This window comes from Episyrphus balteatus, chromosome 3 (genome assembly GCF_945859705.1).
Source record: "Episyrphus balteatus chromosome 3, idEpiBalt1.1, whole genome shotgun sequence".
Taxonomy (NCBI): domain Eukaryota; kingdom Metazoa; phylum Arthropoda; class Insecta; order Diptera; family Syrphidae; genus Episyrphus; species Episyrphus balteatus.
The window spans coordinates 123174340-123189775 of NC_079136.1; the positions used below are offsets into that span (position 1 = coordinate 123174340).

Consider the following 15436-nt stretch of genomic DNA (forward strand, 5'->3'; position numbering starts at 1 on the left):
CTATAAATTTAAAACAAATTTGGTGTTATCTTTCGATAAAAGTAGCAACGCCATATTATCGTTATTTGATTTTTTTGAGAAAAAAATAAAAACGCATTTTTTTTTAGTATCACTTAGAACTTTAAGTGTACCAAATTTAATCGAAATCTTGAACCTAAACCTTGGGAATTACAATGCTAGATAAAATATTCATTATCTAAATCGGAGTAGCTGTATTAAAGATACAATTTTCAAAAATGTTTAGATAAAAACAAAATTCCTAAAACGCTTATACATAAATTCCAAATCTTGAATATTGTTTGGTAGCTCCGATTTTTTTTTATATTGTGACAACAATAAAAAATAATTTTTTGTTATTAAAACAAACAAAAATGAATAATCATGATTCCAATACTTCGATTATTCACTGGATTGTATAGAAGAAAATTATTAAAAAAAAAAAACATCTGTTAAATGTTTACGTTATTGCTTATCAAATTATCTGTTTAACATATTTTGTGTTTTGTGTAGCTCAGATACCTGTGATGTTTGTTTTTCTAGCAGGTACCTTCAAATTTATAATGCGTGTTGGTTAAATTAATTTGATTATGTTGAATGAAACAATTTTTAACAGATCGGTTCTATGGTGTAATGGTTAGCACTCTGGACTTTGAATCCAGTGATCCGAGTTCAAAAAAAGACCACATCTGAAATTTTAATTTCTTCACTAAGTGACTATGTGTGCGATCCAGTCGTGCATTCAAAAAAAAAAAAAAAAAAAAAAAAAAAAATATTGCAAAGTGCTCCAAAATCAAATTCACTTGGAGCGTTTTCGTAAAATAATTTTCACGAAAACACGGCCTTATGTAAGTGGAAAAAGACACCACTCTGTCGGGTGAGGGGCTTCTGACAAACGAGAAATTTATTTTATTTAAATAAATTTATTTTATAATGAAACGAGAATTTTATTTTATAATACTTTTAATTTTTCAAAGCTTTTTAGATGGAGAAGATATGGATTGAATGGAAAATCACTTTTCATAAAATGCATCATGTTGATCACTCTAAATAGTTTTTCTTTGGTTTTTTCCTTAAACTCACTCACTCTCAAATCATGATCTGCTTCCATGCTGTGCAGATACACACGAGTTCCTATATATTTTCTCACCAGCCCAAAAACCAGCCCCCAATAAAATAGTTATCTACTTCGATCGATCAGAAACCAGAACATAATCAATGATATCGGCTTAATTAGAACCAAGTATCAGAGAAGACTTTAACGGATTTACTTCACGCAATTAAAACCGCAACCCTCGATGTTTTTCCGAGGAAGAAAATTAAACAAAAAAGAATACATGAGTTCACACAACTATATTGGCCTAAAGAGGGGATGATTATATATTTTTCTTTATTTTTTCTATGACATCGCTGTTGTTAAGATCAAAAAAAGATGATAAGTACACACAATTCACAATGGGTATTCTGTCAAACAATAGTTTAGGATCAAGGACTCTGGTGCCGGTCGGTGGTGTTATCCCATAAAATGATGTTGACGACAAAATAGAATGTGAATATAGGTAAATTGCAAATGACTTCAAAATACTTAAACAAAAAAAAACAAGGAATTCTTATCTATGACCACGACCATTGTCCTGTGTTGAGGAAAGGACTGATTCAAATGTTTGATAACAAATAAAAAAAAAAAAAAAAACACAAAAACGTCCGGCCGCCGGAAATTTTAACAAAAAAATTGTGTTTATTTTCTATTTTGCAAGGATTATTATTTAAATCTTCGAAACCTTAAACGGATTAGGGGATTTAAAATTGTCAACAATTTCAAATGGAAATTTCAATTGAAAAAAATATAGTCATCACAAACAGATTAGCTTTAACATAATAATGGTTTTTCCAACTATTCTAATATTTAATAAAAAATAAAATGACATTGAATAAAGTACTATGCAAGTACGAGTACGTATACAATTTTGTTCTCGTGTGAGTGACTCAGATTCAAGTTCAACATCATTCATTGACCCGCATTGCGTACAGAGATTTAAACCAATTTTATATTCTTTTCTTTCTCATAACAGTTCAAGTATCGTGTTGTTCTCAGTAAGTGGATTTATATATTATATATTGGATAATATGAACCATATAAATGTATCTTTTATACATAGTGCAAATATCCTTCGATATAAATACTATAAGCAGGAAGAATCTCGGGGGCGATTTATGAAAACAAAAAAATCTGTTGCACGTCCTGGCCCAAACACCCGCAGAATATAGTGTGGGAATTCTCACATAAATTGATTTAACTTCTCATCAATTTTAATTAAACTAAACAAGATCAGAAAAAAAAAAAAATATAAAATTAAAACATATTTATGTATTTTATATAATGGAGGGGGTTTATGTGAAAAGGGTGTGATCTAGATCTAGAAAAGATCATTTCGGCCATTTTCAGTTCTAGAATAATTCCTTATTCGCATTTTTGCAGGAAAATATTAAAACAAAAATTCAAAGATTGTTGCAGGCGGTCAAAGGTCATAAAAATTGAATCTGATTTTCTTGCGTACACGATTTAGGTAACTAAGGCCCTATTGTACCAAAATCGTTTCACTCACAAATTGTCACAAAAATTTCAAAAACTTTGGTACAAAAATAAGCGATTTCATAAACACATGTTTGATATCATTTCAATAAGTTTAAAATAAATATACATACATAAATATTGTGGGACGAAGGGCTACCTTTGAATATTTTGAAAAAGAGGATTTAAACAAAAAAAAAATAAAGAGGTCTGAATCAAAAAGGGTCCAAATCAAAACAAAATGCATGCCAAAATAGTGTCTTTAGGTATCATATACCTAGGTTTGGTTGCTGGCAGATTACAAAATTTGCCTTAAGAGTTAAAGTTAAATTGTAAAAACCTAGTTTTCAAATTTTAAAAATACTATAAAAGTACCTACTATTAAAGAAAAAATAGTTAAAACTCGCTCCGAAAACGTCATGAAAGAAACGTCGTAAAAGATGTTTGAGCCACAAGTGAATTCACTTTTAAAACAGCTTTGAAACAGCTATTCAATTTCTTGTCTCGACTTTTACAGTGAACTAAAATTATTTTTGGCATTTGTTTTCAAAAGTTGCTCATGATTTTTTTTTTTAAATAAGTGTTTGCTCCTGGACTTAAAATGTCTTTTGAAATTTTAATCAAAACCAACATTACGATGATGGAGAATTCCGAAAAAGTGTGTCTCGCAATTCCGTACGTCCGTCTGTGTGTCCATATGTACACATTTCCACAGCCTAAACGGGTGAACGGATTTTCTTCAAATTTGGTACAGATGATTTTTATGGAATTCTAAAGTTGATTTTTTTTTGTTTTTTTATATCTCCCGTAGAAAGTGTACCTCCCATACAAATTTTTCAACTTATGCCAAATAACTCGAAAACGGCTCTAACGATTTTGATCAGACGTAATATTTAAAGCAATTGTAATAAAACTGAGTCTAATAAAAAAAAAAAATTTTTTTCATATAACAAAATTTTGCCCTAAATGTAGGCTCTTCCCCAAAATCAATTTTTTTTTTTAAATTTATATAGAGCCAGCTCTTAAAAACTACAAGTTAACTAACATAAAAGTTTTTTGAACTGCCAGAGCAAGTACGTGCGACCCAGTCGTGCATTTTATTTACATTTTCCTTTTGGCCTCGCAGATGTTTCCGTCAGAGTTCAGAGTTGATTGAGAGAGCACTACAGAATTTTCTGTAAAAAGCAAAATACACTTTCACAGTTGCGGAATCGGAAGAAGGTAATTCACTCCTTTTTTCGTGTAGAAAAACAGAAAAACACACACTTGTGGATTTGGGCCCCATTAACCAAATTTTGTTTTACGATTCTGCACATATACTAGCCAGTTGTTAAAGGTTCTTATCTGCCACCAATAACTCTTCGCGTAGGTATAAATAGGATCATCCTACTCATTTCTGAATCACTTTCTTAAGTCACTTAGACCTCTAGACTTTTTCTTAAAACAGTCAGTCTAGGTTAAAGCGAAATTTCCGTAACATTTTTCATAAACACTGACTCTGACAATGGGAGTTTTGCAGTATGAGAAAAAATTGTCCTAAATTGTCCTAATTTTAACGAAGCTGTGGTAAAATTGAAATTTAACAATTAAATAAAGCCCGGAATTTAAAAAAAAAATATCACTTTGTTGGTTCTATTAAGGAAAAAAGGTAGCAGGATCCAATATTTATTAAAATGATGTTGAATTGATCAAATTCTAATTTCTTATCCAAAAGCGCAGTAAATTGATAAAAAAAACACCCAAATTTTTACCCAAAAAGTTTCGAGATAAGTGCGGTTTTTTTTGTATTTTTCCAACACTTAGAACGATAGAGATGTAAATTTTATTTTAACAATTTTTTCATTGTGTTGCGGTCAAAATTTCAGGAAGTGTCAGAGAAAGTCTAAAATAATCCATTTTATAGCATAGTTTTCTCAAAGCGTAAAGGTTCTTTGATTCTATAAAAAAATCTTAAACTACCAATAGGGATTAAAATACTTCCATTAATCAACTCTAAAGTATTGAATCGCAAAGCATTTGATAATGTCATTTGAGGTGTCAGCGCAATTAACAAAAACTACTTTGCCCATAAGCAACCATTTATTCGACTAAAACTCTCTTATCTTATAACCATACATTCCTACGAAAAAATCCTTGCTCCTTTTGCAAAAAAAATTCCGATTTATTGTAGCGACACTAATTAGTCGATTAAGATAAAATTTTGCCCGATGTAGAACATCAATTAACTTGAGTTAATGTTTACCGATTATCTTTCAACATCCTTGTGCTTTTTGTTTTTTCAGTTTATTTATTTTTTTTTTTGCATGTGTATTACATCAACAACACATGCGAATACAAAAGGGGACACACACATTCCATAAGAGCCAACAACAACAACAACAACAAAATTGCCTTTCAACTGCAGAACACCATAAGTCCTAGATAAATAGATATTGATCCAATCCCATTGTCATGATCCTTGGTAAATCTGTGACCCCTCTTTAACAATCCCATTCAAATTGCCATACTTCTGCCGTCCAGAGCCAGATTTCGAAGGGTAGGTATGAGAAAAACCCACCCACAATGATTTAACCCTAAAAGCATATGTTCGCGATAATACGATTCTGATTGTTTGCCATTTTTGTTTATATACACAGCAACTCCACTCATCATCATCGTCATTGTGTCGTGTATATGTGAACACCCGAATCTGGACAGGTTGACTGATTCGTTTGATCTCTGATTGCATGATGATGGGAAATTTATTTTCAGTTCCATTCCAAATTTTGTGAATATGTACAACAAAGAGATTTTTGCCTATACAAATACTATCTATCGTCTTATCTTGTCCTAATCGAGTGAGGAAGATTCACCCTGGAAAGGTCACGTGTTTAAACACAACTTGTTTTTATTTCCATTCAATTTCTATTTTTTGTTTGTTCATTTTTCATTTCTTAATTTGAGTTTTTTTTGTTTTGCCAACAAACACAGAACACAGAGTGAGAGATAGATGATTAATTTTTTTAACAAACAAAAAATTATACTTTTGGGAGGTTTTCAATACACAATGGGTTTTTAAATAATAGAATTAATCTGTTCAGTGGCGCAAGAAGTTGACCATCATTAATTATTTCAATTCACTTGATTTTTGTGATGTTTTTGAATACCTTTTTATATCAGTAACAACAAAATTCACACGCTCAGAATGAGAGTTTGAAAAGGAGGATGCTGTTGATTGTTGGATGGATCTTATCCATGGATTATCCACAATACACCATAATATATCATTTGTATTTTTCATTAACAATGAAGAACGTTCTGAAGAAATGTCCAAAATACAACCGCTAAAACCGAATTCTAATGTAGATAAATCAAAATAATTTAACATATTCTTCCCATACATTTTCTTTTTACTTCAGAAATGGTACAATTTCATTCTAAGACCTGAGAAAAAATTAAGTCACAGGTTTAAAGTTTTGTCCCACAAATTGAATTTTTAAAACCTTAAAGTGTTCAAAAATACTCCTAAATGTAATAAAAAAAAAAATACAACGATTAGCGGCACGAAGGCGCCGCCATGAAGAGGTGGGGCCTACTACTCACAACCTTCAAACTTTCCTGTGATCCTCGCACTTTCAAACAATTTTCTTGTTAGCACCAGAGTTCCTCAAGGCAGCCACTTAGACCCTCTTCTTTTCATCGTCACTATAAAATAATATCGAAATGGTCCTCACTATTTCAGGCTATCATTTGACCCAGAACTAAATATCCTGGCACACATGAACAAAATTGTCTTTAAAGCCAACTCTGCTTTCGGTTTTGTAAAAAGATTTTCTAAGGAATTTTAAATTTTAAAAGTTTTTTTAAAAATCCAAAAAATTATTTTTTTTTAAATTTTTGATTTTGATGGACAAATAAATATTTTTGCATAAAAAAAAATTTGTTCAATTTGAACCAATAATTTGGGAAATAGTCAGAAATTAATAAAACTGTTCTATGGGTTCGTTAACCACGATTTTTGAAAAAAAAAAAAAAAAAAAAAATTCCATCACCTTGATTAAAATATTATCTGAATTTTTTGATCAAAATCGTAGGAGCCATTTTTGAAAAAATTCAATTTTTTTTCAAAATTGCTATATGACAGGTACCTACCGTTATTTTTAGCCCAAAAAAATTAATTCCAAAAACCCCTCTGTACGGAATCCAAAAACTACTACATAAGTACAAACCGCAAGTTTAAAGTGGATCGGCCAAGGCTGTAGCTTCTTATATAGAACGACAGACATCCTGACAGGCAGACGGACTTTTGAGACCCACTTTGTTTGGAATCCAAAAACTACTACATAAGTACAAACCGCAAGTTTAAAGTGGATCGGCCAAGGCTGTAGCTTCTTATATAGAACGACAGACATCCTGACAGGCAGACGGACTTTTGAGACCCACTTTGTTTTGCATGTTTGACTGTCATCTCAATTTTTTTCTTTTTGCACGAATGCATAACTTGATAATAACAGTACCTACCTATATTGCAAGTAAAAAGAACAAATTGGCAGCAATTGGGTCACAAGGCGAATGCTTTACCAACGTGCTATTTCACTGTTGGAAATTAGGGTGATAAAATGCAACAAAAGCTAAAGTCCGACAAAAATTTAAAATTTTCTTAAGTTGCGTTGTTTTAATTTTAATTTTAATTTTAATTTTAATTTTAATTTTAATTTTAATTTTAATTTTAATTTTAATTTTAATTTTAATTTTAATTTTAATTTTAATTTTAATTTTAATTTTAATTTTAATTTTAATTTTAATTTTAATTTTAATTTTAATTTTAATTTTAATTTTAATTTTAATTTTAATTTTAATTTTAATTTTAATTTTAATTTTAATTTTAATTTTAATTTTAATTTTAATTTTAATTTTAATTTTAATTTTAATTTTAATTTTAATTTTAATTTTAATTTTAATTTTAATTTTAATTTTAATTTTAATTTTAATTTTAATTTTAATTTTAATTTTAATTTTAATTTTAATTTTAATTTTAATTTTAATTTTAATTTTAATTTTAATTTTAATTTTAATTTTAATTTTAATTTTAATTTTAATTTTAATTTTAATTTTAATTTTAATTTTAATTTTAATTTTAATTTTAATTTTAATTTTAATTTTAATTTTAATTTTAATTTTAATTTTAATTTTAATTTTAATTTTAATTTTAATTTTAATTTTAATTTTAATTTTAATTTTAATTTTAATTTTAATTTTAATTTTAATTTTAATTTTAATTTTAATTTTAATTTTAATTTTAATTTTAATTTTAATTTTAATTTTAATTTTAATTTTAATTTTAATTTTAATTTTAATTTTAATTTTAATTTTAATTTTAATTTTAATTTTAATTTTAATTTTAATTTTAATTTTAATTTTAATTTTAATTTTAATTTTAATTTTAATTTTAATTTTAATTTTAATTTTAATTTTAATTTTAATTTTAATTTTAATTTTAATTTTAATTTTAATTTTAATTTTAATTTTAATTTTAATTTTAATTTTAATTTTAATTTTAATTTTAATTTTAATTTTAATTTTAATTTTAATTTTAATTTTAATTTTAATTTTAATTTTAATTTTAATTTTAATTTTAATTTTAATTTTAATTTTAATTTTAATTTTAATTTTAATTTTAATTTTAATTTTAATTTTAATTTTAATTTTAATTTTAATTTTAATTTGAATATGTTTTATGTTTGTTTTTTTTTTTTTCAACATTCAACGTTGATCATATTACATGTCCCTTAGTTACAAACAATTCAGTAATAGAACTTTTCGGAACTCATCTTTGTCCAAAAAGATATTGAAGAGAAACTGTTAGAAATGTTTTTTGGGAGTCAAAAAATATATATTCTTTTAAGTAAAAGAAGACACTTTAAATTTCTACGAAGAACTAAAACAGTGAAAATTTTTTTAAGTTTCACACTCGTGCCATTTTTACTGACAATAAAAATGAAACCAAGTAATTGGTAACAAATTGATAAGAATCTATCGTCCCAAGTGAAAATAAAAACCATGTCACGCTAAGTTCACGCTAAAACCTCCTATTTGATTGGAATACAGTTTTCCATCATTCCACTTATTACGTTTCAACTGGTGACGATTAAAAACTTCCCTGTTTTAAAATTTTTTTGTTTTATTGTTGACGGATGGTAAAGTGCCTTCTATCGTGTTGTTTGTAATTTACATTTAATGCAAGCAAAATTCGAATTGGGTGCATTTTAATGAGATCCATGTGCCATATGGTTTTGTAGTAGCTTGATCATGTCCCAGTTGTCGATCGGTCGGTGCAATTATTATTCTTATCAGAATATGCTTGACTTGGACGAATGATTGTGTTTGTGACCTATGGGATGAGTAGTCAAATATACAACTCTCGAATTGACCAATTGAGCATGAGTCATATTCAACACGAGGCTTTGTATGAGGATGAGGAACCATTATACCTATGATGGTCATGGACAATCTGTTCTTCTTGCTACTGTCTGTCTGACGGACCGAGGCGAGAACGGGTAGACAAACGAAGTATATGATGCTTTTTGTGGTTGCGTGTGCATCAATTTTTATGCAAATTTATGCGCATGCTGAGTAGTAGGTGGAAAAGGGGTGTCGATCGGTGTTGTACATTATTTTTATATCTGTGGTGGCATGAATTTTTGATCGTTTACAATTCATAGTAATCGTTGCGATGGCGTATCACCACTTTAGATGTTTCTTCCTGATGATGTATTTATGCCATCTGGCAAATTGTTTTGTAATTTGTTTTTTATTTCTTTTTTTTTTGTTTTAATTTTTATTGTTTTGTTTTTGTTTTTTTTTTTTTTTAATGGGGGAAGATGGTAAAGGAATTCTGTTTTTCCAAAAATATTCGAGGTTTTAGCCAAAATGATAATTAAAAACAAATAAATATTTTTACTGGAAATATGTTTTTTTTTATCGAATGAATTTGTGCGTCTTACGAGCCTGTAGTTCGCAATAACTCAGAATAGAGATATTATTTTTGATTCCAAGTAACGTACAAGATATGTTTTAAGGTGTAAGCATAAGCACTATATTGGGGGTTATCATGAATAAAAATTTCCCTTGAAATGTTTCCCATGTTTTAAATATGGGATCGAAAATGATCATAAAGTTTCCCTCGGAATTTATTGGTATCGGCAATCAATTTTCGTGGGGAATTTCCTACGATTTTTTGCTCCCTGGAAATAAATTCCGAGGGAGATTCAGGATCGCACAAAAAATTCCGAGGGAAACAAAATTCCCCTCGAGATTTAAAAAAAAAACTGAGAATTTAATTTTTTTCTTTAAAAGTTCTAAAATGTCTATAATCCAGATAAATAAGGGTTTTCGAGGTATTTGGCTGATGCCAAAAAATCTAAAATCAAGACAATCTGAAGTCTCTGAAAAAAGTTATACCTGTTTCTCATCTGTTAACCTATATTATTATAACAGGTGCAAACTTATCTACTACCGAAAAACCCTTAAAAGTTATAGTAGAGGAACCAAATTTTGCATGAAGGTTTTCATATCCATTAGCATTAAGAATCAAAACGATGCAATAAAAAAAAAACATTCATATCTATGAAAAATTTTTATTTTTTGAAAAAAGGGAACATTTTGGGATATGCGCACTAAAAACATCCTGGTACAATCTTGGAATTAGTGCTAATAGGATATTTTTTTTGTTTCTATCTTTGTTTTGATATTCTATAACTTATGTCAAAAATCTAAAAAAATCTCATGTCCGCAAGTCCTAATTTTCCTGGTTTGAAGATAAGGTGCAGATTTTAAAAAATTGAAAAAAAAAAACACTTCAGATATTTGTGTCAGATCAACATGAATAAGGTGCATTACTTTTCAGGGATCGTCAGGTTGACATGTTTGTGAGTTTTGTCTTTTGTTGGAATAAGTGTTAAAAAATACCTTTAAATCATGTCCTAACTTAGTTTAACCTGCAAAATTAGGACTTGCGGACATGAGATTTTTTTTAGATTTTTGACATAAGTTATAGAATATCCAAACAATGATAGAAACAAAAAAATTATCAGCATTAAAAAATACTTCGAAATCATGTATCTATGTGTATATAATACCATTATCTATTATTGCTAATTTTGAAAATTTCCATTTCGCGCTTTGACCTTGACCTGGTTATAGAATGTCAAAACGAAGATATTGAGCAAAAAAAAATTCTATTAGCATTCATTCTAAGGTTTCTCCTTTTTTCACCTTATTTGACTGTATTACTACAGTAAAATACAATTTTTAACTGTTTTATTTTTCTTGAAAAGAATGAGAAAACTTGATTTTTTTTCAGAAATATTTAAATATAACAAAAAAAAATAAGTTTCACTTAAAAACATTATTTTACTTAAAAAAAAAAAAAATAAAATAATATTAACATTTTTTAATGGTATTTAGATGCCTCTTCAGTTTTTTTTAGCAACTTCATGGTAATGTTTTATCATTTTTTGATGAATATTTTTTTTTTTGGGGTTTAACTTTATTTGCTGTTGTGAAAAAAAAAATTCATTTTTGTGAACACACTTTTCAAGTAGAGTTAAATTATTTTTTCTAATAGTTCCTGTGACCAGAACTGAAAATGAAAGGACCACATTGCAGCCATCAGCTTTCCAATACAAAAAGAATTATCAAAATTGGTTCACTCCGACCAAAGTTATGAGGTAACAAAAAAAAAAAAAAGTACAGATGAATTGAATACCTCCTCATTTTTAAAAGTCGGTAAAAAATATTATTCAGCCAAAAATGCTACTTAATCCATTGGTGCATTTGTGAGAAAACGGCAAGACTGGTCAGTTTTCAGTTTTTTTTTTTTTATTTATCTAGAACACAAATCCTAACTTTAAAATTGTTCAAATTTTCTATCAAATTAAGGTAGTTTGAAAAATTTAAAAACTAGTTTTGTCTAAAATTCTAATCCACGAAAAAAAAGTTAAAAAATTGTGGATTTTATTTTTTTTTTTTCACTAAATCACTTGCCATTTAGAGTATTAACCCGGTTCGTCCAAACTTTGTACAAATAAAATAAAGTAGAGGTAAATTCCTTTGATAATATCCATTAATATTTTTTTTGTCAAGAAACGACAGAAATTAACTATTTTTAAATATTTTTGAATTGTTTTAAACGATATCTTTCATAGAACATTTTTCTTGATTTCTGACTTTCTCGTAAACGACGACGAAGCGCTTTAGTAACCACAAAATTGAAATTTGGCAAAAATGATTTATTAACAGATCTTGTTTTTGAAAAATCATGTTTCTGAAAACGGGGAAGTGAATTTTTTTCTTAGAACTTTTTTTGTGAGTTACCTAATTAATATTTTTTTTTTTTTTGGGAAATACTTATTTTTGAAATTTTAATTTGAAATATTTTTTTTCAAAAGGACGATTCTTATTTTTTTCCAAAAATTCATTGTAAGTTTTAAAATTAACTAGCATATCTTTGAAAATGAATTAAACAAAAGCTCATATATAAGCCCTGTTTTTTTTTGTCTAAAACTCAGTAACTACTCATTGTTTGATTTATTGTGAAAAATAAAAAAAAAAAGAATATTTGTATTAACTTGTGTAATTTTGTTTTGTTTTGCGAATAAAATAAAACAAAATAATACCTAGCTAGCGAGCCTTAGAAAAAACACGGCTATTTTAAACAATTCTTCTACTATCTTCACTTATATGAAAATATTTTTACAAAAAAAAAAACATAACAAAACCACACAAAGCTTCTAAAAACAATAATACAATTTTATTACCCTAATTATTTATTATTACACACAGATCTAAACCGATGATAGACTTCAATATTATTTGTATTATTATTCCAGTAGACTTGAGAGCATACATATAGAACACTGTGTAATATTATTGCTCTGTGTCACTTGATAAAATTTAAAACAAAAACAAAAATTGTCTATATATTATGATTAGAAATATGAATGTTTTTTGTATATAAAATGCAACAACATTTTTATAGATTGTGTATATATGCTGCAAAAGTCTATAATTCTATTAATATTCGTTTGTCAGTACCCGCATAACCAAATCATTTGGAAATTTATTAGTTGAATTGTTTCACAAAATGGGGATGATGAATAAATAAATCCATATATGTGCATAAAATATTTTTAACAAAATATAAATGGATTTATTATTTAATAAACGGGAAGGAAAAAGGGCAATGGACTTTTATGTTTGGACTGAAACCCGCGAAATATTAATTTAATTTGGAATTTTCCAAACCACATCAACTAATTAAATAATTATACGAACAAACTGTTTTTTTTTATTTGTCATTGAAAACCAAACAGAAACCAAATATATTTGGATTAAATTTTTCATTAATGCATGAACCAATTTTAATGAATTAAAATCCATCTTCATTTCATTAAATATTTCATTAATTTGTAAATTTAAATTTTAATATTTTGTTAAATTTTCCCAAAATTGATACTTTTCAAAATAAGGTCCATTTCTGATTTCCACCTTCTCACCAAATTCAACAAATGTTTGCATTTTATATTCGAAATCTTCATCAGGTTTTCTAAAATTAAAAATAATTTTAATTTTTTTATTCTTATTTTTCAATTCAACTTACCCATTTTCAACAAACTTTGTAAAAAATCCAACCATATTCTCAACTATATGCGATTCAGGATCATTTGGTGAAAATGTTTTATTCCATAATTTAAATAGATACATCAAATCATCCATATGTTCGACGGCTATACAAAATTTAAGGATTAAAAAAATAATAATCATTATAATTTCAACTTGTACTGACCTTTATGTCCAGGATAATGCAAAAAGCTCGTACTTCCTTCATAAGAAAATCGATATGGATATACATTGACATGTTTAGAAGCCAAATTTGAAATTTTTTCAACTCCAAAACGAATAATTGAATCCGAAAACACGCTACACAGATTTTCGAAATCTTTTTCTGATAAACCGTTTTTGAAATTTTCCAAATATTCCGATAAAATTGCTTGAGTAATGTTAGCTTCGTTTTTGTGTTCAGAATACATAAAGCAGATTGGTGAAATTCTATTGAATTCTTCTTTAAATTGATTCAACAAAAGTTCATTTGTAAGAATGTCTACAAAAATATAAAAATCGACTTAAAAATGGAAAAAATATGTGCTTGGATTGGACTTCAAAGAAAATTTTGGTTTTCACATTTTTATAGAGCTCAAGGAGACCTTTCTTTTGACATGTCACTTAATGGGTTTCAAAGAAATTTTGAAAAAAAAAATGTACTAACCTTTTGCTGAAGTACAAAACTCTCCAGTTGTAAATCCAATTAGTAATGGAACTTTGGCAAATCTTCCCGACTTAAATGACTTATAAGGATCTTCAATTAAAAATCTCTCTTGTCCGAATTTTTTTTCAATAACTGGTAACCACAAATAAATTGGATTATCATTTCCATAATGAAACATTTTTCTAAAAGTTTTTGAAATTTCCAATCCCTCAAACTGAGATAAACATTCTAGAATTCTATCATTTTCAGTTTTTAATGATGACGATTCCATATCACAGCCCATCAGTTTTGCTTGTTTTTTAGCTAATTCTATTTGATTTCTTCGTGGAATTTTTGACTGCGGCGGAATAGATGCACTCATAATGACTGCTCTTTGAAAAAGTCCTTGAGACATTGGAGAAACTAAATGAAGACACACACTAAATCCTCCAGCACTATAACCCATTAAAGTAATTTGTTTTGGATCACCACCAAAATACTCAATGTTATCATTAACCCAACGCAATGCCATAACTTGATCCTTTAAACCAGCATTTCCGGGTATATCAGGTGTTCCAAGATTTAAAAATCCCATTGCACCAAGTCGGTAGTTAAATGTTACAAGAATTATATCTTTTTCGAGTAGATATTCAGGTCCAAGGAATGAACTTGCACCGGTTCCAAGATAGAAACCACCAGGATGGATGAAAAATATTACTGGTCGAAGGTGGTTTTCAGAGTAGGGTTCCTTAAAGATCTAATATCAACTAATATTGTAATAGATTCATTTATTGAAAACAAAACTTACCCACGATTTTGAATAAATATTTAGAAAAAGACAATCTTCTGAGAAATTAGCGCCAAATGTTGAAGAACAATCTGGTCCATCATTTCGGGCATCTACAAAAGTAGTCGGATTTTCAATTGGTTGAGGATCCTGTAAGATTCATAAATACTGTCACAATTTTTAAAATTGTTTTAAACGAAATATCGAGAAAAAACCGACTTACCTTAAATCGAAGTCCATTAATAGGTGGCTTTGCATAAGGTATACCTCGAAAAGCTGTGCATTTTCCACCTTTCCAGTTTTTAAATTCACATCCTTCATAATGGTATTTAGTTGAGTTTTTTAAAAACATAAAATTTACATTATTTATACACTCTAAACAAAATATTAACCCATTTAGAAGTGAGAGAGCTAGAAAAATTCGATGTACAATCAGATTCATTATTTATGTCATACTAAAAACAATGTTTACAATTTTTGCTATCGTTTTTTTGAGCTAGGTTATCACTAAACCTGAAAAATAATGATTCCCCTCCCAGTTTTATTTGATTTATGTATATACACTGAGAGATAAGCACATTTGACAAAATCTTTTTGGTCTGAGATTAATTTTTATGCAAGTCACTAGTGTTTCTAGACAAACTGACGCGTCGTCATCGGTATCTCTTAAAGCTAATGAGAAGCGGAACAAGGTTTCGAAACATATTTTAGTTTACAGATATGAGTTCACAATGAGCAGGCCTACAAATTAAGGTACAAAAATAAAAAAAAACTATTTTTTTAAGATTTTCGTTAA

At 27.8% G+C, this 15436-nt stretch overlaps 1 protein-coding gene across 2 annotated transcripts; it reads right to left on the reverse strand.

Annotated features, from left to right (window-relative positions):
• Positions 1–12875: 12875 nt before the first annotated feature.
• Positions 12876–15081, reverse strand: LOC129914203 (juvenile hormone esterase-like). 2 transcript variants are annotated; one of them, XM_055993337.1, is made up of 6 exons: positions 14864–15081; positions 14662–14790; positions 13875–14601; positions 13395–13709; positions 13209–13335; positions 12876–13154 (listed from the first exon to the last, which is right to left on the reverse strand). In XM_055993337.1, exons 1-6 carry the CDS (start codon positions 14990–14992, stop codon positions 13031–13033), a joined length of 1551 nt encoding a protein of 516 aa, XP_055849312.1. In that variant the 5' UTR covers positions 14993–15081; the 3' UTR covers positions 12876–13030. The 2 variants fall into 2 exon arrangements, with proteins under 2 accessions (XP_055849312.1, XP_055849311.1); XM_055993336.1 differs by having other exon boundaries at positions 12877–13154; positions 13875–14610.
• Between the last annotated feature and the right edge of the window lie 355 nt (positions 15082–15436).